General features: G+C 47.2%; 1 protein-coding gene across 3 annotated transcripts in view; it reads left to right on the forward strand.

The window, feature by feature from the left end:
• Window positions 1-24,722, forward strand: part of TEP1 (telomerase associated protein 1) — a 1,055,001-nt gene that overhangs the window by 667,138 nt on the left and 363,141 nt on the right. For all 3 annotated transcript variants that reach the window (XM_069244315.1, XM_069244314.1, XM_069244316.1), the window contains 2 exons: window positions 20,645-20,762; window positions 22,857-22,981. In XM_069244315.1, the coding sequence (XP_069100416.1) occupies window positions 20,645-20,762; window positions 22,857-22,981 (243 nt within the window). The remainder of the gene's footprint in view (window positions 1-20,644; window positions 20,763-22,856; window positions 22,982-24,722) is intronic.

The raw sequence follows: 24,722 nt of genomic DNA on the forward strand, positions 1-24,722 counted from the left end.
CTTAGAAACGCAGGGTTTAAAAAAGCCCATACAAATGCAATGAACAAAACAAAGGTGTAAGATTAGTAGTTAGTAATGGTTAAAGAAAATGCATTTATTGTTTCTATACAAAACCAATTTAAACTTCACAAACAGCATTAGAAATTCAAAAGTTCACCTCCATACACACTGTTGTGAACTCGCTAGCCAGACTACATTAACTATACTTTTCTCCTTCCCCATGCACATCTTAAACCCTTTCATATTGCTTCACTTATAGCATGTTAAATGATAGCATTCGTAACAACGCTCATGACATCTCAAATGACCCCAGTGTAACTATCTTGCCATGCTCTGCTAATTATCTCCCATATTACTCCAGTCACCATGTTTTCAATGACATTGTTAATAACACCGCTGCAACTTCTCAAATTACATCGTTGATGACACATCTGTGCATGGCAGGGTCGTGGGTTAGAATTAATGTAGTCTAGCTAACGAGTTCACAACACTTTGTATGGTGATTTTTTTTTTTACTATAACTAATCAGAAACCTTTGTATATGAGATGGAAAATTGAGAAACTGTACAGTTATGTGTATGTGTTGTGGATTTTGGTCACAAAGAACAGAGTGTGGCCAAAGAGAACTGGAGTTCAAAGCTGACCTAGTCTCATGTTGAACCCTTGAACAGAGAAAAATACATATATCTTGCTTACAATATACAGCCCACCGAAGTCCAGGCCTCCCAGATAGGTTGGCTTAGGTTTGCAAATGCCTCTACACTTTAAGGTCATTCTCTCCCAACCTTCCCAGTCCTCAAAAACCCACCCCTCCTCGCCAAGCTTGAAATAGTATTTTTTCAGCCATTTTGTATTTTATTGAAAGGAACACAAGCAAAAAGCTGTAGATGTATTTACTCTTGGCGACTGTGGAGGTTATTCACCGCTGGGTAGAGAACCTGATACAGCCCTTCATTCTCCCATCTCTTAATTGGGAGACATGAAAATGATGGAAAATCTTTGTCCTTTTTCCTCCACATACACATGTTGGGAAAGAGACTGGTGCACAGAAAGGCTTTCTATTACTCAAGCACAAGCCATTTACTAAGTGTAGTCTACCTTTCATTTCACAAATGCCAACTAGCTGCTGGAGGACTGAACAGATTATTGCAAAGATGTTTGGAATCTTCCCACCCTATATTCCTGGTGGGAATGTGCCATGGAGATACCTAACCACCCCATATGAAGATAGACACACATGTCCCTATGCACATGGTTGGCCCGTCACATATCCTAGCTCACTCACAAGCCCATGAGTTGATGTTTGCCATTGTGTTGCTCCATAAACTCTCTGGTGCTTCATAATACTATTCATCTATTGCACAGGCTGCAGTGGATAGAAATGGAGTCTGCATACATCATGTCTCTTAATGTTCTCTTTAGCAGTAGTTGTTTGCCATAATGCTTTCCAGTGAGGTATCCTTCCTTTACCACATTTCCAAAGTATGAAATGTGTTGAGTAAAAGCCTATTATTCAAATGTAAAACTCCAGGACTTGCTATCATTATTTGTGTGAGGCTGTTGGGTGCTAAGGTTTAGCTTTGGGATTAGGGCACATACAAATTTGCCGTACCAATGCACATAGGCACTCCACTTTGCCCACATACTAGGCATGCAGCATTACGTGCCAGCCCAATGATTGATTCACTTATTACATTGAATCCATACCTTTACTGCATTCCATGATAATTGCTTCTGCCACCTTATTCCTCAAGCTTCCCAAACATATTTTCATCAGTCATTTATCTCCTATAGAGACAAGAACTACGCCTTATTTTACATCAGTTTTGCTGGAAGTCCCTTGCTTTCACACTCTGGTCCATGATGGTCCATGAGAAAGTGAACGGTGCATGTATTGAGGACATTAAAAAACACCCTTATGCTTCGATTCCTGTGACTTCATGCAGATCAGTGTTGAGTTCCAGGTGCACAAGAGAGATGGGTATATCGTAAGACACAAACAGTGGCACAATATACCATCACCTCTTCAGTGGATAATTAATGGGCTGCCATGTTGAAGTCAACAAGAAGTGAACTTGGATTCCCCCTTAATTTTCTAATCCTGTGATGGTAATACTGGGTAGAAGTGTTTTGCAGAATGGGACTTTTTTTTGCTATCCAATTCACTAATAGGAGACACCTTCATTTTTGTGCCAAGGCTTATTTACTCTTCAAGTCCGATCCTGCAGGAGCCTAGTCAATCTTGGGCTGTCTAAAACTACCTAAAACCCTCCTGTGCACTATCAAATACAATCCAGTTTAAAAAGGTTGTTCTGAAGGATTATGGATCTGTTCCTGAAGTATACTTTCATTACAATCTGGTGGTTATAAAGGCCTTTGAGACTGCTTGCTTTCTAAATGAAGTGTTTTCCCATTTGAGGCTCCACAAGCGCTCCCACAAAACCTCACCTTCTAGAACACTCGGGCTACATGCTATACAGTACTTATAAACCTGCAGCTTTCCATTTTCTGTTCTCTATATTAACTCCGAATTCCTCCAAGCCTTCTAATGGGATGCCTCTTTTGTCTACTGTGATTGCCAATCGGACTCATCTGAATTTGCTTTGGGTGCTTACTGTGGGAACCTTTCCATGAGTACTTTGCCAGGGCACATGGTCCTTGGCGTCTTCGAAACCCTGAAAAACTCCATATTGCACCTTTCAAGTGTGAGGTCCCAAATGTATTTCTCTTAGCACTGCTTATTCCTTCACAAATCCAAGGAAACCACAGTCCGCTTGTTCATCCTGATTGCTGGCACTACCATGCAAAGCTTTTCTGCATCTTTTCCAGTGGGTTCACACCTGTCTCCTCCAGACTTGTGGGCTCAGTTACAGCTTGATAGTCTGTTTGGGTGACTTACTGCCCCCCTATCACCTGGCAGAGGACTGTTTGCCTCTTCAATAGATTTTCACCTAATCAAGAAATCTCAACCAGTCTAGCAGAGAGCTCACTACTTAAAATGCACCTGCTGGTGCATTGGATGCACGTAAGCAGAGCTGAGTGCCAAGTGGGCATTATGGCCCTCATTACAACCCCTGGCGGTCGGTGGTAAAGCGGCGGTAAAACCGCCAACAGGCCGGCAGTAAAAAAAATTGAATTATGACCATGGCGGAAACCGCCGACATAGACAGCCACTTTAACACTCTGACCGCCACGGCGGTACAAACAAACAGCATGGGGGTCACCGCCAACAGACAGGCGGAAGACAATGTACCGCTCACACTATTATGACAGGCCAATCCGCCACCTTTTCCGGGGCGGATTCAACATGAACAAAAACTCGGCGGAAACAGGACTTGGAAGGGAAAACACTCACCTCTACACACCCCACAAGGAACCAGGACGTCATGGAGCCTGAACTCCAAATACTCCCTGCGATTGTATTCCTGCTCCTCTACCAGGAGCACGACCAACAGCGGTGACGACCACGGTGAATACAGCACCTACAACACAGGGGAGGACTGAGGTAGTGGATGCCTTTCTCCAGTGGTTCTGGAGGGGGCAGGGTGCCCAGAGTGCTTCATCCTGCCAAGGACTGAAGTAGTGGATGCCTTTCTCCACTGGTTCTGAAGGGGGCATGGTGTCCTGAGTGCTTCCTCCTTCCAAGGACTGAGGTAGTGGATGCTTTTCTCCACTGGTTCTGGAGGGGGCTTTGTGCCCAGAGTGCTTCATTCTGCCAAGGACTGAGGTAGTGGATGTGATACTCCACTGACGGTGGGGCAACATGGAAGCTGCCCAGGCCCCTGGAACTGACCACCAGCCACATACGGATGACCACTTGGGATGGCAGCCATGTCTGCGGTGGTGCCATTGGCTCAGGTTGTCGTGGGGCCGTTAGCGGCGGTGTCATTAGCAGCAGTGCTTGCGGCGGTCATTGTGGCGGCAGTGCTTGCGGCTGTTATTGTGGCGGCGGTGCTGGTGGCGGCCTCACTGACTGTGGTTTTGGTGGCTGGCTTACTGACTGCTGTGCTGGTGGCTGGCTCACTGACTGCTGGCGGTGTCAGTAATGGTGGTGCTGGTGGCGGGCTCACTGACCGCAGTGCTGGTGGCGGTGTCAGTAATGGAGGTGCTGGTGGCGGGCTCACTGACCGCAGTGCTGGCGGCGGTGTCAGTAGCGGCGGTGCTGGTGGCGGGCTCACTGACTGTGGTGCTGCTAAAGGGCTCTGTATCTGGGCTGCTGGCGGCGGTGTCCTTGGCGGCGGTGCATGTGGCGGTGCCGGTGGCGGTCTTGTCCGCCGTGCAGGTTGGCGGTGACGTTGACTTGCCTTTCTGCTTCAGGCCCTTCCCCACCTTGGATGCTGGCGCAGCTGTCTTGCCACTCCCCACACGTGTCTTGGCTGAGCCCTTGGTGGCCTTCTCCCTCCGGGATGTGGGCAACTTTTTCTGTTTTGGAGGTGGGGGAATGTCCTTGGCCTCGCTCCTTGGGACACTGGCAGCCCTGTTGCTTGGCGCACTCCAAAAACTGGTATTGCTGGCACCACTGTGCCCGGTGATGTGGTGGCTGAGGTGCTGGGTTGGGACCTGGAAAGGCAGGCCCTAGGGGACGGACAGGGGGGTGTAGGTGTAGGGAAGAGGTCAACATTTAAGATGAAATGTTTTTTGACACACTGGGACGGGTAGATGGAGGGGGTTTGGGAGTGGAGGAAGAGGTAGTGGTTGTAGGAGGTGTTCTTTTGCTGACTTTGGGTGAAGGTGCATGGGCTTGAGGCTGTTGTGAGCTGGATGGCTGTTGGGTGGGTGTGTGACTGCGTTTTTGGGATGAGGGCTCACAGACACACTGGGAGAGGACACTGGGGATGTGTGAATGGTAGCGGGGTGGTGTGTGCATGTGAGCTGTGTGTGGTGATGGGCGTGCAGGTGATGGAGGTAGTGGCTGAAGATGTAGTGCATACAGGTGTGAGTGGAGACGTGACGGAGAGGGAGGAGGGAGACGTGGAGGAGGGGGCCACAGTGGAGGCAGTGGATGTTGGTATGTGTGCATGGGCATGATGCCTGTGTGAGTGCTTGTGGGATGTGTGGTGCTTATGTTTGCCAGAGTCCCCCTTGTGTGTTGAGGTGTGTGAATGCTGGTCTGATGGTGTGCTTGAGATAGGCAGAGGTACTGGGGATTGGGTCTGGGTGGAGGAAGTTGGAGGGGGGAGGCTGGACACAGGGACAATGGCTGCCATCAGTGCAGAGGCCAGAGCCTGAAATGCTCGCTGTTGGGCTTCCTGGCCAGAATGAATGCCCTCCAGGTATGCATTTGTCTGTTGCAACTGCCTCTCTACACCCTGGATGGCATTCAGATTGGTAGATGCCCAACAGTGAGGGATCTCAGGAGGTCAATAGCCTCCTCACTGAGGGAAGCAGGGCTGACTGAGGCAGGGCCTGAGGTACCTGGGGCGAAGGAGATGCCCACCCTCCAGGGTGAGCGGCCACAGGACACACGCTGAGGGGCTGCTGGGAGGGCGGTGCTGGTAAGGGGGGTGGCGGCTGTACCTGTAGATGCTGTGGGCACAGAGGAGCCCGCTACCGCAAAGGAGCTCCCATTAGAGGAAGAGTCGGTGTCGCTGGTCTCAGCTCCTGTCCCCGCCCAGGAGCTCCCCTCGCCCTCCGTCCCACTGGTGAATTCAGACTCCATTGTCTGGCCTGCCAGGGCAATGTGGGATGCAGCTCCCTCCTGCTCCGGTGGCACAGCTCCTCCACCTGATGATGCTAATGCACACAAGAACAGGGAGACCACAAAAAGGGGGGGGGGGGGAGAAAGACATGTTCAGTGCATACAATACCGCTACCGTCTGCAGACACTACAGACACAGCAGCCCTCTGCACTACACCATGCACTTGGAGTTCCATAATTAATCACAGGGACATGGGGTACATGGCCTATGCCCGATTGCTGCACACATGGAAGTCACAGGAGCCTGACTAGGTGTAGATGGCTCTTACCACTGGTGGGGACTTAGCCTGCCTCACAAAGGGTCTGTGCCTACAATGCTCGCCCTAGCCTAGGGCAACCCACTGCCCACCTCCCCCACCCAGACACCTCCAATGCGCGCAGAGTCAGCTGAATGTGAGTGTACTCACCCCCTTGTGGCTGCTGTGATGTCCTCAACCGCCCATCCAACTCCGGATACACCACCGCTAGGATCTGGAACATCAGGGGGGTCTTGGTGCGACGGGCACCCCTCCCACGTTGGGAGGCCATCCCCAGCTGGGCCTCCGCTGTATTCTTGCTCCAGCGGCGAAGGTCCTCCCATCTTTTTCGGCAGTGGGTGCTCCGTCTGTGGTGGACCGCCAGGGTCCAGACGTCCTTGGCGATGGCACACCAAATATCCTTTTTCTGGTGGGTGCTGACCTAGAGGAATAGTACAGGGGAAAATGTAACACTTTTACCATCCGGACCGTCACAGTCATTGTCCCACGTTCCCACCCTTGCCCTGATGCACATACACTCACCGTCCGATCATGCAGGCCTCATCTCCCCCTCCTGTATCTTCCATCCACACCACTCCAAACAGGCATTGCCCATACAGCATGCTCACAGTGTACTCACCGGTTTGTTTGGAGGACCGTAGAGTACCGTGTACTGGGGGAGGACCCCATCCACTAGTTTATCCAACTCCTCTGATGTGAAGGCAGGGGCCCTTTCCCCAGACACATGAGCCATTGTCGCTTTCAGACTGAGGTCACAGCAGCACTTGCAGTGTGGGTCCTCTCCTGTCGAAGATCAGGTATCAAGTGAGTGAACAGAGAGAAAATGGCTTTCCTGTCCGCGGCGGTGCGTACCATCACCGTCGGTGTACATCGTCATTGGCTCCTGCGACCCATAGGGCCCAATGTTAACCAATGCAGGATGCGCCGCTGTCTTCGACCGCCTACCGCGACATTGTAGAACGCCAGTGCAGTTACCTCATATCCCCTTGTCCCACATTACATATAAGGCAGCCGTCATTTCAGGTGGCCACATGGCATTATTTTTTAATGCGTCACACATATATAGGCCTTTCATATACACAGAGACAGGCACATAGTGTATTGACAAATTTGCACAATACAATTGTTTTTTTCCTACCTGTGTTTGCTGACTCTGTGCTCGCTGTTCTCATCCATAGGGCACGTCCGCTGGGGCAGGTGAGGAGATGGCGGCATCCTCCGGTGTACAGACCGCTGGTGGACCTGTTGACAATGGAAGAGCAACATGTAATAGTCACCTACAGACTTGATCGTGCCACAATCCAGGAACTGTGTGCCCAGTTGGAGCCAGACCTGATGTCAGCTATCCGCCATCCCACAGGAATCCCCCCCTCTAGTGCAGGTCCTGTCAGTACTCCATTTCCTGGCAAGTGGGTCTTTTCAAACAACAGTGGCATGGCCATTGCATCAGGGATGTCCCAGCCTATGTTCTCCAACGTGTTGTCCAGAGTGTTGTCTGCCCTGCTGAAACACATGCGCAGCTACATCGTGTTCCCTCAGGTGGAGGATTTGCCTACAGTGAAAGGTGACTTCTGTGCCCTGGGACATATCCCCAACATCATAGCTGCCATTGATGGTACACATGTGGCCTTGGTACCCCCGCAGGAGTGAACAGGTGTACAGAAACCAGAAGAGCTACCATTCTATGAATGTGCAGATGGTGTGTTTGGCTGACCAGTACATCTCCCATGTGAACGGCAAGTTTCCTGGCTCAGTGCATGACGCTTACATTCTGCGGAATAGCAGCATCCCTTAAGTGATGGGGCAACTCTAGATGCACCGTGTGTGGCTATTAGGTGAGGACAAGGACCCTATACAGTGTGAATAGTTGTCTGGGTCTGGGGTTGTCCCTAAGGGTTAGTGTGACAAGGGCAGAGGAACGCTGCAATGAGGCACATGGGCGAACTAGGAGGATTATTGAAAGAACCTTCGGCCTCCTGAAGGCCAAGTTCCGGTGCCTCCATATGACAGGTGGTTCCCTATACTACTCACCAAAGAAGGTGTGCCAGATCATCGTGGCCTGCTGTATGCTGCACAACTTGGCTTTGCGACGACAGGTGCCTTTTCTGCAGGAGGATGGTCCAGAAGGAGGTCCCTTTGGCAGCTGTGCAGCCTGTGGACAGTGAAGAAGAGGAGGGAGAAGAAGAGGAGATAGACAACAGAAACACTGTGATCCAGCAATACTTCCAGTGAGACACAGGTAAGAAGACATCACTGCCTCCTACATCTGATAAAATTGTTAGACCTGTCATCTGTCTGTCACTTTCACCCAGTGTATGGACCCTGATTTGTCACTTTGCCTTTCAATTTCACAGATGTGGGTCCCCCTGCGTGACCTCTGCTATGTTACCTCATGGACTAGAGCAGTGTGACATAGGTATGTAGACATTAGAATGGACATTGGGTTTTTCCTCAGTTATTGCAAATACACAATTGTGAAAGCACAGACTGACTCCAGATTGTTTTGTGATTCAAGGGTGTTTAAGCGCAAAATAGTGGAGGGGGTTGTAAAATGGGCAGGGGTGATGGTGGAGGAATGTCCATTGCAGAGTCCAGTCTATTTGTCTCACAGGTGCATTGTCCAAAGGGGCATAGGAAGTGGAGCTAGGGCAGTTTAAGGATGGACAGGGTGACAAAGTGGGACAGAGGATGACATTCAGGGTGGTCTCATTCCTTGGTGGGGGTCTTGGCATTGTTCTCTGTCTTTGTCCTGGATCTCAGGGACCGCTTGTGGGGTGGTTCTCTATCTGCAGGGGGTGGGGTGCTGGTGTCGTGGTCCTGTGGCAGTGCCTCCTGTCCACTAGCGCCGGCAGAGGTGGTGGGCAGTTCATCGTCCAGGCTAGTGTCAGGGACCCCTTGTTGTGCCACAGTGTCCCTCCTGGTGTTCACAAGGTCCTTCAGCACCCCTACAATGGTGCCTAGGGTGGTGTTGATGGACTTGAGTTCCTCCCTGTACCCCAAATACTGTTCCTCCTGCAGCCGCTAGGTCTCCTGAAACTTGGCCAGTACCGTTGCCATTGTCTCCTAGGAATGATGGTACGCTCCCATGATGTTGGAGAGGGCCTCGTGGAGAGTGGGTTCCCTGGGCCTGTCCTCCCCCTGTCGCACAGCAGACCTCCCATTTCCCTGGTTTTCCTGGACCTCTGTCCCCTGAACCGTGTGCCCACTGCCACTGCCCCCAGGTCCCTGCTGTTCTTGGGGTGGTGGGTCCCTGTAGTGGTGGACACACTGCTGCTTGACGTGTCTTGGGGACAGAGGTATGGGCCCGCTGGGTGGGTGCTGTGGTGGTGTTTCCTGAGGGGGAGGCTCTGTGGTGGCCTGTGACAGTGTCAGGGGAACCCACTGTCCTGAGGTCCCAGATGGGCCAGGCTGGTCATCTAGATCCAGTTGGACAGAGCTGCTGTCATCACTGTGGGCCTCGTCTGTGGGGGGAGTGGACACGTCTGGAACCTCCAGTCCGGTGACGTTGGGTAGGGGTCCTGCAGGGGTGTAAAGGCATGATTATTGCATCTGTGTGTGCCATGGTGTGCAATGGGTGGGTGACCCTGTACCCCAGTGCTTACATTCTTGTGTAGGACCTTGTGTGATAATTGTTTTGGGGTCTGTGTGGGTATCTGTTGTGGACATGCATTGGTGATGGGTGTCCATGCTCTGTTGTTGCATGCAGGGCTTGGTGTTGGGATGTGTGGTTTGTGATAGTGGGACATATGTGAGGAGTTGGAGTGATGGGGTGAGGGTGGGGGTATGTGATAGCATGCAGGTAGGTTGGGGTATATAGTAGTTAAAGATTTGACTTACCAGTAACCATTCCTCCAGCTACTCCTGCGAGGCCCTCAGGATGCAGTAATAGTGAAGGCCTGCTCCTCCCATGTTAGTTGTGGGGGAGGAGGTGGGGGTCTGCCGCCAGTCCTCTGAACCGCAATGTGGTGTCTTGAGACCACGGAATGCACCTTCCCCCGTAGGTCGTTCCACCTCTTCCTGATGTCATCCCGTGTTCTTGGGTGCTGTCCCACTGCGTTGACCCAGTCCACTATTCTGCGCCATAGCTCCATCTTCCTAGCTATGGAGGTGTGCTGCACCTGTGATCCGAATAGCTGTGGCTCTACCCAGATGATTTCCTCCACCATGACCCTGAGCTCCTCCTCAGAAAACACTGGGGTGTCTTTGCAGTGCCATGGGGTGGTGTGGGTGATGTGTGAGGTGGTGTGTGTTGTGATGTGTGGGGTGATGTTTAGCGGTGTGTGTTGTTGTGTGCGTGGATGTGTATGAGTGATGGTGTTGTGTGCCTCTGTATGCTGGTGTTGTCTTTGCTTTTCTGTCTCTCTGCTTCTTCCAAATTTTTCATTGTAAGGGTGTGTGGGAGTGGTGTGTGTATGCGTATCAGGTGTGTGTATTTAGATTTGTCCAGTGGTAGTGTTTTGTAAATGTGTGTATTCGGAAGTGGGTACCACCAATGGAATACCGCGGTTGAAAGACCGCTGCGTGGATTTGTGGGTCGTGATAGTGTGGGAGTATTCCTGTTGGCGTGACGGTGGAAGTTTTGTTATCGCCAGTTTAGCACTGACCTTTGATGTGGCGGACTTGTGTGGGTGTCTAGATTTTGGCGGATTCCAAGCTGTGGGTCGTAATAGCTGTGGCGGAATTTCGCGGCGGTGTGTTGGCGGTCTTCTGCACGGCAGTAAGCGGGATTTAACGCCAATGTTGTAATGAGGGCCTATGTGTGTTTTGCCTCCTCAGCATTTATTTTCTGTGGTTTACAAGTGAACTTCCTGAATTGCTAGAAGCAAAGAAAATGTCTGTGTCCCTGACATACAGAAAGTTTTCTCTCTGCATTACAGAGCATTAATTGATTATTTTCTCTGCCCAGGATCATTGTACCTCTCATGAAGTTTCTTGGTCAAGGAGTTCTACCATCAGAGCAAGTGGGGCTGATTGGCAGAAGCCCTGCCATTTCTCTGCCTTTAAATGTGATAGGAGAACTGCACGGTTGGTGGACTGGGCATTTGCCGTTATTGGCAGATACTTCTCGTCTGCTGTCCTCTAAATTGACCTGCTTAGTGTCCAGAAGAAAGAGAAGATTACGCATTCCACCCTGCCATTCCTCAATTTAGGCGGGGTGATAGGCAACTAGCCTACTGCTTCCCTAGCATCTCTTCTAAAAACTCAAACGTTATGGCAGTTGCTGGGAAGATCACTGTAGAAAGGCAGTATCTGAAGGTTTGTTAATGGGCCATGCCTAAAAACATCTATGGGTTCACCTACATTAAAATGTGACATTCTTTTCTAAACATCTGGTAGAGTTAGTTATTTAAGTGGACTTATGAAATATCTAACTTGTGGCCTCTGGGTATACTTGGGAAATGCTTTTCTTTTGAAAACAAATAAGCTAGTTAAATGTCACCTCAATTTTGTATTGAGTTTCTTGCGCCACTGTCAGGGTGCCTACTACGATCTTGGACTTGATCCTGAACTTGGCCAAGATAATGCACAAAACTCTTCTAGCCCAAACCACCATGGAGATCTTACCTGACCAATCTTGGACTCTGCATTTTTGCAAATCAGCTCTTCATGACTTTTAGTGGCAATGGTGTTACCTGAACTGTTGCTAACTAAAATGTGTCCACCTCCTTACAAGCATAATGCTCTTAAACCTCCCACAGAAAACAATCCAGTGTTTAGGCAGCAGTTCCTGATAAACATTATAGTTCAGACCTGTAGGAAGCTAGCCTGGTGTGTGGTGAGCACCTATGGTGTTATCACCTTATACCAGGTTCAGGTAACCCCTACTAGTGAAGTGTAGGCAGTGTCTAGGAAGCCAGGGCTCTCTGGATGTAGCTATGGATGAGCAGCCAAGAATTATCTAGAAGACATGCAAACCTTATGCAATACCACTATAGTCACACAGCACTTAACACACATTGTGACAAAAATAGTGGTACTTTATTATGGTAACACAAATACTAAAATACTGTATAAGCAACACCCCAACTGGAGGTAAGTAAACACACTATTATATACACATTAACTATCAGGAAATATCATATAAAGAAATATGCATTGGTAAAAGCAATAGTAAATAGTGAGGGCCCTAGGGGAGGGCCAAACCATATACAAAAAAAAAGCGGATTGTGAAAGGCAGTCCCCCACCCAAAGAAGTGGAATCAGTAGAGGGTAGCTGGAGGAACTAGGAACCCCAAAAGGTAAGTACCAGGGTGCCCCCCCAGCGGCCAGGAGAGAAGAGGTAAGTATCTGGTTGTCCCCAAAACCAACAGGAGGGCTTTGGAAAAGGATTTTGCAAGACCCAGACAAGACCAGAAGAAATCAAAGATAGATCCTGACAGACGAGGACCTCCAAAAGAAGGGGACCAAGTGCAGTTCGAGTTGGAGTGTCTGGCTGTGGCAGGAGCCACTACGCACCGTTCTGTCGGTGCAGGACCAGGTCAACGGTGGATGAAGAAAGTCAGCAGTGCAGAAGAGGAGTTCCAGAACTGATGCAAGTGATGTCCCATGTCGGTGGTCGTGATAGAGTCAGTCACTGGTGCTGGAAAACCACCAACAAGCCTTGGCAAATGCAAGAGTTGGAGAAGAAGGTTTTGCAAGGCTGAAGAGGACCAGCAAGGCCCAGGGAACTCGACCCAAGGAGGCGAGTCCAACGTGACCCTCAGCAGCTGGGAGAGTCATAAGAAGAGGCGGCAGCCCCCACAGGCGACCCACAGGCAGGAGGCACAGGAGTCGCAGTGAGGCCCACTCAGCACATCTGAAGAGGAGTCCCACGTTACTGGAGCAGCAGACAAGAGACTGTACTTTGCAGGAAGGAGTGCTGTGGGCTGGGGCTACGTGGAGCCTGAAGATCCCTTGGAGGAGGAACAAACAATACTTGGTGGCTGCCAGAGTCATGGTGTATAGGGGTATTGTCCTGTGAGGAGAGGCAAGGGCTTACTGTCTCCCAAGTTGGACAGCTTGTAGAGAGGACCAAGAGAACCACTCCAGATCAACACCTGTGATGTAGGATCCACACAGTTTCGCAGAAGAGAGGATCTGCGCTGCCGGTCATCGTGGCAGTTGGTGCCTGCGGATGCAGAGGAGTGACGCCATCACTCCAAGGGAGATTCCTTCTTACTTCCTGTGCAGGCTGAAGACTTGTTGCGCTTGGAGCATGCACAGCCAGGGAAATGTTGTAGTTGCTAGAAGGAGCCGGGGAAACAGTGTTACAAAGACAAGTTGGTGCTGGAGTTGCAGATTGTCTGTTACTTGAGGGTCCCGTTGCAGACCTGGTGGACAGAAGGTGAAGTAAACAATGCAGATGAGTCCTATTGGAATCTTGCACATCAAATCTGAGGACCCACCCAAGAGAGAGACCCTAAATAGCCCAGGAAGGGGGATTGGTCACCTAGCAGGGTGACCACCTATCAGGAGGGGAGCTGTGAGGTCACCTACCTGACCTTGCCACCCAGATGCTCCCAGGGGCCTTTGCCCACCTTGGATTCAAGATGGCAGAATTAAGTGGCCACCTGGAGGAGCTCTGGGCACCACCCCTGGGTTGATGATGGACAGGGGAGTGGTCCCTCCCCTTTCCATTGTCCAGTTTCGTGCCAGAGCAGGGACCAGAGGTCCCTGGACTGGTACAAACCAGGTTATGCAAGGAGGGCACCAAATGTGCCCTTCAAAGCATACCAGTGGCTTGGAGAGGCTACCGCTCCCACGCCAGGTAATACCTATTTTCAAGGGATAGGGTGTTACCACCCTCTCCCACAGGAAATCCTTTGTTCTGCCTTCCTGTGCCGGTCAAGCAGCAGGAGGGCAGAAACCTGTCTAAGGGGTGGGACTAGCACGGGCTTCCTGGAAAACCCCAGAGGACTAGTAGGAGCAATGGTGGGGGTCCTCTAAGGATCCCCCAGAGTGCATGGAATCATACAATCAATACTGGCAAAAGTATTGGGGTATGATTCTGACATGTTTGATACCAAACATGCCCAGGTTCGAAGTTACCATTATGTAGCTGGAGACAGGTGGTGGGTGACCTGTGTCCAGTACACAGGTAAAATGGCTTCTGTGCACTTACGAAGTCTAGTGAAATGGAGGTGGAGTTCATAGGGGCAACTCTGCTCATGCACAGGTACCTGCACCCTGCCCTCTAGACTAGAAGGGCCTACCATTGGGTTGACTTACCTGGTACAGTGACCTGTAATGAAAGGGTGCATGCACCTTTTTTACGGAGGCTACAATGGCAGCCCTGAAGACACATTTTGCATGGGCTCCCATGGGTGGCACAATACATGCTGGTGCGACAATGCCCTGGGTCCATAAGTACCATAAACTAAGGACTTACATGAGGAAACCAGTATGCCAATTGTGGGGTGTGCTAAGCCTTAAGCAACCAAATCTAGAAGGAGACAGCACAGTCACTAGGGTCCTGGTTAGCAGGACCCCAGTGAACACAGTCAAAACACACTGACAGCAGTCACAAAGTGGGGGTAACCACAACAAGAAGATGGTTCTTTCCTACGAGACCTAAGAATCCTGATGATGACAATGAGACTGTGTCTGGATGAATGATATAGGCTAAATGTAGCTTTACCGTGACACTTTTTGTGGACTTTTTTTTATTGCAACATCTGCTCACAAATCTTTCTGTGGTCTGATTGGCTTTTTTTCAGACCAGGTAACTGGAAAACATGTATACTTGCAAGAGAGAAAGGGAAATAAGCTTATATGGCACAAGTCAAGGCGCTGCTTTTTTGGTCAACAGCTGTAAAAGTAGTTCTGCTCTTAGTTTACACTGCTCACAGAGAGTTTAGCAAGTAGGATTAAGAATTGTGAATCACAATAAAAGTAGGTTTAAGCTTCTTCAGCAATGGCATCCATCACAATTGATAAGTGTCTACCCCTTCCTACTTTCCTTCTGCACTAAAGTTTGGCATGTTGAAAACTATTTTATGGATAGAATTTTATTTATTTATTTATCTGTGTTAACCAAAGCAATTCTTTTAAGAATTACTGAAAAATAATCTATTATTTTGTATATTTCAATCTGTAGAGTTGTTCCAGGTTTGACTTGGTGCTAGATTTTCATTTTAAAGATCAATGATAACTGAGCCCATTTAAAAGCGATAGCAAAACATTTCTTCCCTTCATCAAAATAACTCCTTTCTGTGGCAATAAACTCCTGATAGGAGGAGCTGCCCTATTCAACCACTATCCTTTCAAGCATAACATTATCCTTCGTTCGAAACAAACTAATGTTATCAATTTTATTTTTACGATAGCGAAGAACCAATACTTGAAAACATCATCTGAAGATGGATCACCACTGTTGTATTATTAGATTAGATGACAGCTCGTCTCCTGAATAAGAAAGTATATACATAACATGAATGCTCAACAAAGATTTACTTAGCTTTGGGTTACAGCCAGCTTACACACAGCAACAGTAAGAACAATAAAGTCATCATCCAGTATCTGGCAGGAAAGATCTTTGTCTGCACAACTCCACCCAGGCCAACTCCTCTGATCTGGTTGTAAGGTCTGCCCCTCTCCCAACAATTGTCTTTTATATTCTAATTGAAAAGTCTATGATTGGTCCACTTTTGCCGCATAGACCTTTCTCTATCATCTTGTTTAAAGTATAGCAACATGTCCATGCCATATCCTTAATCTCCTTCTTACACAATCATCGGCCCTATTAATATGTTACTTTGGTTCTATTTAAGCAACATGTCCTTGTCTTACATGTACCCTCCCCTACTTACACAATTAATCAAGCAATATAATGTATTCGCCGCGGAATTGCATCTTCATTAACTTGATCAGTCATACATTTTTTAATTCACCATACACTTCACCTGTCAACCTAGGATATGGAGATGAATTTGCCCTTACATGTGGCTGGTTTTGCTCATGCAACTTTTCTTAACATTTATACACACATAATTGTTACACATAATTATAAGCTTAGCCCAACAATTATAATACATTCTGTGAGATTCTTCTATTCCCACTACTTCAAACAGTCTGAATTCCTAATTCAGGATCTAATCTAAGACATGATTGGACTTCCCATATTTGTTTTTCACATCATCCTCTGTGCCCTAATGATCATCTCTGATATACACACAATCCTGTATTCTTACAAGTGCACACATTCCATCATTTGCAGGTAGTATATCATCAAGTACCAAACAATTCTGTAAGGTTGCCATACACATTTTAATTTGCTCCTGTGTTAATTTCTTTATAGCGTCTTCAGTGCTTTTTAAAGCTGCATCTAAAAGCAAGGACAGCTGTTATATACCTTATAAAACCCTATTTGCCCCTAAAGGAGGTATAATTAGTTCAGGATATTTGTCTCCTACCCACTAAACCCCAGCATATTACAATTTTTCACTTCGGTCAATGTTCCCACTTTACAAACTCTAGGAGTCATACTACCCAAAAAATGAGTTCCTCTACACTTTGGGGTTAACCATCTATGTGCTTGATTGCCACACAGAAAATAGATTCCCCTAGGCAGCAACCATCCTGTTTCCACAAATAGTTGTCCGAGTTGATCTCAAGTAGCGAAATAGAAGCTAGCGCCAAACATGCCTCCATCTTCCTCTGCTGTTTTTTGTCCCTGGATGGTCCCGCTTTCAGTATGGTTGAAAGCTGCTTGTCCAGAAATCAATGCATCGTTCTCCTGTGGGGAAAAAATCATGCATATCGCCAACCCGACGAAAGAATCAACGTACAACCTCACTTGCGAGTAAGGAATCGAGACATCGCTTGCATTTCTGATGCACCTTCGCCCCTGCGGCTTTATTTTTGACGCATACCAGTTACTTTGTGCTAAAACAATGCAGCCATTGATTTCTATGGACTAAATCTCTTTTTACTTTAAAAAAATCAGATATTTGCTTGTGTATTTTGTATTTTTGTTTTCGTCTTGTTTGATTTTGATAAATACAGGCTATTTTTTTCAACTGGTGTGCAGTCCTTTTGTGGTGTTTTCACTGTGTTACTGTGTGTGTGTATATTGAAACATACTTTACACATTGCCTCTGATATAAACCTGACTGCTTGTGCCAAGGTACCAACAGGGTGAGCAGGGGTTATCTTAGGTGTGTGGCTCCCTTACCCTGACTGAAGTGAGGATCCCTACTTGGACAAAGAGTAAACTGACTGCCAACTAGAGACCCCATTTCTAACAAAGAACCTGTACCAGTACTGGGCCCCATACCATTTAAACCTTCTCTGGCTGTCAACTTTATTTGCTTTTTTAATAGCCCAAAGCTTCGTTCCGCAGGACCTGTTGCCTGTGGATGATAAGGAGTATGTGCTGTCCGTTTAGCTCCTGTTTCTTTTTCCAAGGTTTGCACCTCATCTCGAGTGAACTGGTTGCTGTTCTTGCACTGGATTTCTTCTTGTAACCCATGTTCATTTAGTACTCGTTTAATTTTCTTCATGGTGACAGCCTGGTTGGCTCATTAGGACAGAATGGCGTAAATGATTGCTGAGTACGTGTTCGATACCACCGTGCAATATTGCAATACCCCCAGGCTCAGGGTAACAATTAAGTCAATCTGCCAGATCATTCTAGCTTGTTCCCCCCTCAGGAGCCGACCGGTGCTGCATTTCTTAGTTGGACAGTCTTGGATCTGAACATTGGTCACATCCATGTTTTGCAGTCTTTGCCATCAAACGGGTGATGTGCATTTCTCGTTGTTGATGCCACTCATATATCCTTTTCCTTCCTAATGTCCACTTTTCTGTTGAGCACAGTTTGCCAACCTGTGCAACACCATATCTACTTGCTCCTTTGCTGTGTGGTAGCACGTGCATCAATGTGGGCCACTAAGTCTACAGCTTCATTTACTGGAACAGTACTGTTTGAATTCACATTGCCCACTTAGATTTTTCCTTTTAATGCTGTGCCCCATATTTCATTCCATATCCTCACATTCCCAGGCGAGGAAGCAATGAATTTGCCAGTGTCCTCTCTTCCAGGTGGAAAATTAAGCTACATTAGCGCCTACTGAATGGATTTACACCAAAACACAGAAAGCTGGCTTTCTGGGTCAAGTTGTAGATTTCAGCCCGATTTGATGTCAGAACGATAAGCTTTTTTGGATGTAGTTGTGCCTAAAGTTCCTATGGAAAATTACATGAGGAAAACACTTTTTGGGGCCCCCTTTTTGTTTGGCCCTGCTTTATGGTTCACCCCAAAACTTTCCAGGAAGAAGAAGAGATACAGGATTTATTTTTTGCAAAGTTTTGTGACGATTTGTCAAACAGCGCCAAGGTTATTAGCAAACCAAAAAATAAATTTCTTGTGGAAGCGTGGCCCTAATAATAACTACATATATAACTAACTGTATAACTATATATGTCCTCTGGGTCTATATATCTGCACCAGTTACAGCGTAGGTGGCTGTTCATCCTTTTTCCATTCAAGTTTCTTCCCTGTGTGCCCCTTATTCTGGGGGCCTCCTTGGTCAGGTCTGAGTATATTTGATCTTTTCATAAGGGCTTACTTTGCAGTCTGAAGAAAGCATCCTGAAGGGGTCCTTTGGATCCCTTTTGGCTTACCTCTGTAGCTTGCCCTCAAACTGATAGACCAAATATATCCTAGTAAGATAGCTGCAGGCACCTTGGACGTTCTTCCAGCATGCACACAGTACATTCATTACAAGCATTGACATTTATAACTTCATGCAGCTGCAATGATTGCTAGTGTTCTTCAAAAGGCTCATAGGTTTCGATATGTTACTGCAGCCTTATTTCACATTATGTGTGTTTAGAAAACAGATTATGGGGGTGATTCTAATTCTGGCGGGCGGCGGAGGCCGCCCGCCAGAATTCCGCCCCCATAATACCGCTCCGCGGTCAGAAGACCGCGGAGGGTATTATGAGTTTTTCCCTGGGCTGGCGGGCGGTCTCCAAAAGACCGCCCGCCAGCCCAGGGAAAAACTCCCTTCCCACGAGGATGCCGGCTCGTAATCGAGCCGGCGGAGTGGGAAGGTGCGACGGGTGCAGTAGCACCCGTCGCGTATTTCAGTGTCTGCAAGGCAGACACTGAAATACCTTGCGGGGCCCTCTTACGGGGGCCCCTGCCTTGCCCATGCCATTGGCATGGGCACGGCAGGGGCCCCCAGGGGCCCCGCGACCCCCCCTACCGCCATCCTGTTCATGGCGGCTTTCCCGCCATGAACAGGATGGCGGTAGGGGGGGTCAGAATCCCCCATGGCGGCGCAGCAAGCTGCGCCGCCATGGGGGATTCTGAGGGCAGCGGTAAACCGGCAGGAGACCGCCGGTTTACCCTTTCTGACCGCGGCCAAAGCGCCGCGGTCAGAATGCCCTGCGGGGCACCGCCGGCCTGTCGGCGGTGCTCCCGCCGACCCTCGCCCCGGCGGTCAAAGACCGCCGGGGTTAGAATCAGCCCCTATATCTGTTCACACTTGATTGGTACACCCTTGTAAAGATATACTAAATGCTTGGAAATATGTGTTCCACCGTTTCACCTGACAGTAAATCCCACCAGCGCAAGAACATAATTGTATTATTGCCTATGTACATTGTGTGGTAATAGACTTTTGTAGTAAGTAATTCAGCGAAAGAGGAGTCCTCAACTAGGCAAATTATTGATCTCACTTGTGTCTGTAATTTACTGCAAGTGTAATTGTTTTGTAATGGAAGACCAAAACGTTTCAGATTTAGGTATCTAGCCAATTATTTGCCTGCAGACACCGTTCAATTCACATCCTTTTTAATATGCTTAATTTACCATTGGTATGGCCACTTCAATACAAATTGTATCCATTTAGTTTGGCTATATGTTAGAATCTCACTATTCTTGGAGGCAATCTTCTCTACACTTATAGAAACAAAAGATGAGGACTTAGAACCATCCCCATTACAATTCAAAAGCATAGTTAGGGCATATCAGATGTTTTCCGCCTTCATTCCACTGATATGTGGTAATGAAGCTATTACTAGCAAAGCCGAGAGAAGTAGTGAGATGTGGCGAGGGCTCAGCGACAACAGCAGACAAATGGATAAAGTATTCAATATATTGCAGTTATGCATCTGACATTTATGCACTCCTATTACTTCCAGCCTCCTGAACCTAGGACATTTGGAATCACCTTTGCAACTATCAGTTAAAGAGAGTTGAAGAACTGTAATGTAAATTGACTACTAACTTCTAATCTGTACAATATTTATGCCTTCGCAAGTATGGCTAAATCAGACTACTATGTTAATGCTGCTGTTGAAGTTAATAATTGGAACCTTAACAGCGTTAGAGGCAGGAGTGCTCAGCCTTGTAACTATAACCTTAGGTAGGTGATTCAAGTAATAACAAGATATCTGTCATGGTTGTTATCATGTATATCTTTTAGTAGCAGTCTGTTAGCACCACTGTGACATAGTTACTAGACGACTCATCTATGTCAGTGCAGGAAGTGAACTGAGTTTGTATTGTACTTTTCCTACTGCAATAAAAGTTAGTTATTTTTTTTTTTAATAAGCATGGATTTTGCATTCTAAACATGACCCTACGCTGGACCACTAAGTCGCTGAATATTACTATTGTTATTGTAACGTTATGAAACAGAAAATAACGTTTAAAAAAATACTTTGTGCCTTTACATAATATTTATGCTTTTGATTTTAGCAAAACCATGGCTGTACCATCTTTGCCTACATGTGTGAGCATGTCCTCGACTGGACGTTGGGCTGCAGTAGGAACAAGCGAGGGCTCTGTGCACGTCCTGGACACAGACAGCGGACAGGTATTACAAGCACACATTCTGCAATTGTTAATTTTGTGAAGGGATTGGATTTGGACCCAATAATGAGGGGAAGGAAGTACTAGAGGTCTGAGATTTATTGCCTGAGAAGATACTTGTTTACTTAAAGAGTGCATAATGGTTTTGCACAGTATTACAGGTGAGTTGTACTTTGATGTTTCTTGAATAAAATAAGAAACTAATCATTGTAATGTTTGAAGAGCTACAGTGTTGTGGGTCCCGTCGAATATGTTTCTAGGCTATCCACTGAGTGGTCTGCCAACTACGCTTATTGTCTATTAATGTGACAAATGGAAAAGGCTTTTGTGATGGGAACCTCAGCATTCCATGTCTAGAATGGCTGATTGTTAATTGGAAAAAATAGCACTGATGGCAGAAACTCTCGAGATTGTAGCCTCCAGTTTTCTCCAGCTTTGCTCTATTTGTGCTCCCTGTGTCCTATTTGGTTGAATGTTCTGAGGCTCACGGTAGACACACTTTCCTTTGGTGCACCATGCATTCACTGTTGATCGCCTGGATATGGGAAGTAGACAGTTAAATATTTGGGATAAAAATATTTCCCTAATAGCTTTCAAATTTTATTTTTAAACACATTTGCAAATATAAGACCGTTGTGGTTTTTATTGCTTACTTGTTCTAGTTTCCCATATATTGCAATTATTTTTATTCATCCAATCAATGCTAGAGGTCAGTGGCACATATTACAATGTAAGAAAGCACATTTTCAATAACTCTTCCAAACATTTCACATTATTAGAATAATATCTAACCTCAAAACACTTAAAAATATGTATTATATCTCCATGTAATTGTACGTGACTGAGCTCTGCACCATTCATCATGTCAAAAGAAGAGGCAAGATAGGGGAAGGGAGGAGAGGTTAAGAGGAAATTGTAATGCAAGATAAATGAACATCATATTATGATCTGAGTAGGACTTTGACACATAAAGATGAAAAAGAAAAAAGTCACACCACAGAAAGGTTCCGCAAAGTGCCTTGTAACCCTCAGCTCAAAGTCTCCCCCTGCCAACCCACAATAAAGAACTTATTCCCATGCCATCAAGTAGTGTCCCTCTAACCTCCAAGTTCATTTGGCACCACCTCTGACTTCTGTCTATAGCCGTTCCTTTTAGCAATTTAGAGCTTCAGACATGTGCTCCAGATCTGCTGTAGGAACCTCATTCATAACCTTTGTATGAGCTGCTCGTTTCACCTAATCCTACTGGATTCTGTGTCTCCTGTTTGAGTACAGTAAAGAGCACACAGCGCTATTAGCTGCTGGCGAACAATACCTCCTGAGCCTGTCAAAGGACCAGTGAACCTCTGTAAGAAAAGCCATACTTAGTTTTCCACATTTAAAAGCTCTCCTGAATATTCCAAGGGTGGTTGGCACTCTCACTCTCTTTGATTACCAGTCTCCTCTTTGTATTGCCCCAGTGTTTACTTGCTTTGCTAATTCCAGGCTCAACAGGATCTGAAGAGGATCCTGTTTCTGGTGCTATGGCTGGGGGATGTCCTTCATCCTCATTTTCTGCTGAGGGTGCCAAGGCAGGTCTTACTCCTTCAATATCTCATGTATCCCTTGATCTCTCTTTAGTCACCCTTGGGTTCCCAGGATTTCTTTTCACTCTTGAGACAGTCCCCTATATTTTAGAATCGGACTTAAAACTGAGAGGCAATACAATGTAGGATATAAAGAAATTTTCAGATGTCTGTTGCAAGATATGTGTTGGCTGAGATTATGCTATAAAGCACCTACATTTTCTTTTCATTAGTCCATTACATGTATTTGTCAGACTGAAATGCTGCATTGTGCATGATTGTGATGCTAACCAAGAAGTATTGAGTAGGGACAGCAAGGTGTTACTGTTTTGCTGGCAGTGGTGGCCCGTCTGATATGCATGCAGAATGTTTTGTGGTTGGAGAGATGCTGAAGCACTCAAAACTGGAATGGTGTAGGGGACTATCAAACCAAAAAGGTGGCCACACCATACACATGAACTTGGGATGTTTCTATGCAATTTGAGGAGCATTCAGCATCAGTAGCATTAACAAGACAACTCTTCTTACCACAGGAAGTGAACTCCTTTGAGACCAGTTGTGATGGTATCTCTGCCTGCGAGCTACTCACTGATAGCTCTCTCTGCGTGGCATCCTATGACGGCTGGATGGAGCTGTGGAACATTCATGATGGCAGCAGGTAATGGAAATGGAAAGTGACTTTTAGCACTTTGAGGTCACTGCTCCCTTAGTTCAGAACTAATCGTCCACACTTTCGCCTCTGAACTCCTTTTCATCAGTAACTATTTGTACTTCAAACTCTCATAGCCCTTTATTTTTTCACAGTTCAAATCTCCACAGTCATCAATCACACCTCCTCATTCTCCATGCAGAACTCGATACATCACTGCTCAAACCTTTAGATTCATGGTTTGGGACTCTTCATTCACAACTTACAACCTTTTATTCACAACTCAGGTCCCTTGTTGTACAATTCTCACTCATGGCTAACAACTTGAAATTCCGAACTCAGAATACATAATTTGCAGATCAAAACTCTTCATTCACAGCTCAGAACTTGCAATTCACCACTCAGCTCCGATAGTCTAATACAGACTTCTAGCATCAGATTTCTTACCTTAGAATTATCTCCAGGCGTCACACTGGTTCTAGAAATTTTTAAGCAGTACACCTGCACTTTTGCAGGTGGCGTAATTTGGCTCTGAGTCAGCGACATGCACATTGGAAATGATGTACGCAGTGCCTATATACACGCAGAATGCCCTGGACCGCCTTTGGAGCTGCTCCTGATGATAGTCGTCTGGATCCAAGTCAGCAGTTCGATAAGTCCCATAAAAGAAAGAAGTCGAAGCGGTCTCCGACTTCTCTCTGTCTGTCTAAATCATCAGACCTGGTGCTGGAGCATCAGCGCTCTTGGCCATGTTTCGCACTGGAGCCTACTTCAGGGTCCTTTCCCCTCTCCCCAAATTTGCCAATGACCCTCGTTCAGCCCAGAGTTTTGGGATATCCCATATTCAGACAGCCTGACCCCTCTTGAATGTCTTTGGGCCCCCTGGGTTCAGAAGGCAGGGTGCATTATATTAAAGGTTTGGGTGTATAATTTCAAGCTAAAAAGCCCCTATAATCCCCTTTACCATTAAAGGCTATTATAAGTGAACAATTGTCTATAGGATAACATGGGCTGGCACCTGGGCAAACTCTAGGTCTCCAGCTCCAATAGTTTACTGCCAAAATGGGTCATTTTTGCTATAAAAAAATGTGCCTTCTCATCCCTGACACAAATCTTGTGATGTTGGCGATGTGGCATGGACCTTGAGAGCAACCTTAGAGGTTGCCCACCGAGTTACCCCAGTTTCCCTGTGTCCTGGCTGCCAGCTCAGAGCTGTTGTTCTGACCCCACTAGGCGAAAGTGGGAACACTTTTTAGGAGTCAGGACAAAGGCCTGGATGGGAAGGAGGTCATAGGTCCCTCCCTTCCTCCCTCCCTCCCTCCCTCCTTCCTTCCAGGAAGGCTAGTGAAGTGACACATCAAGGTGGTGAGCTTCAAAGGGCTCTCCACCTCTAATATACAAGCAGGCAGTCCCCTAGTGGAGGAAAAAGCCATCTTCCCGCCCCCAGGCACATTTGCACCCTGGCAGAAAGGAAAATTACTTAGTCAGGAGGCATACACCCCCAGAAGGTTAGCCACACATGTAGGGTGAGCAACCTGGTCTGTACAGCCAAGGAAGACTTCCGCCATCTTGCAAAAGTGGCAAAATAGATGGTTCTGGGTAGCACCTGATGTGGTTACCTCAGGGGTGCATGTACCGCTGGGGCATGTAGCCCTTTTGGTTACTTGCACCCATACTCTTAATGTTCCTAAATCTAGGATATAATGGTTACCCCTGGCACCAGAACCTCAGGTCTGCAACAACTTGCATA

The sequence above is a fragment of the Pleurodeles waltl genome, chromosome 7 (genome assembly GCF_031143425.1).
Source record: "Pleurodeles waltl isolate 20211129_DDA chromosome 7, aPleWal1.hap1.20221129, whole genome shotgun sequence".
Taxonomy (NCBI): Eukaryota; Metazoa; Chordata; class Amphibia; order Caudata; family Salamandridae; genus Pleurodeles; species Pleurodeles waltl.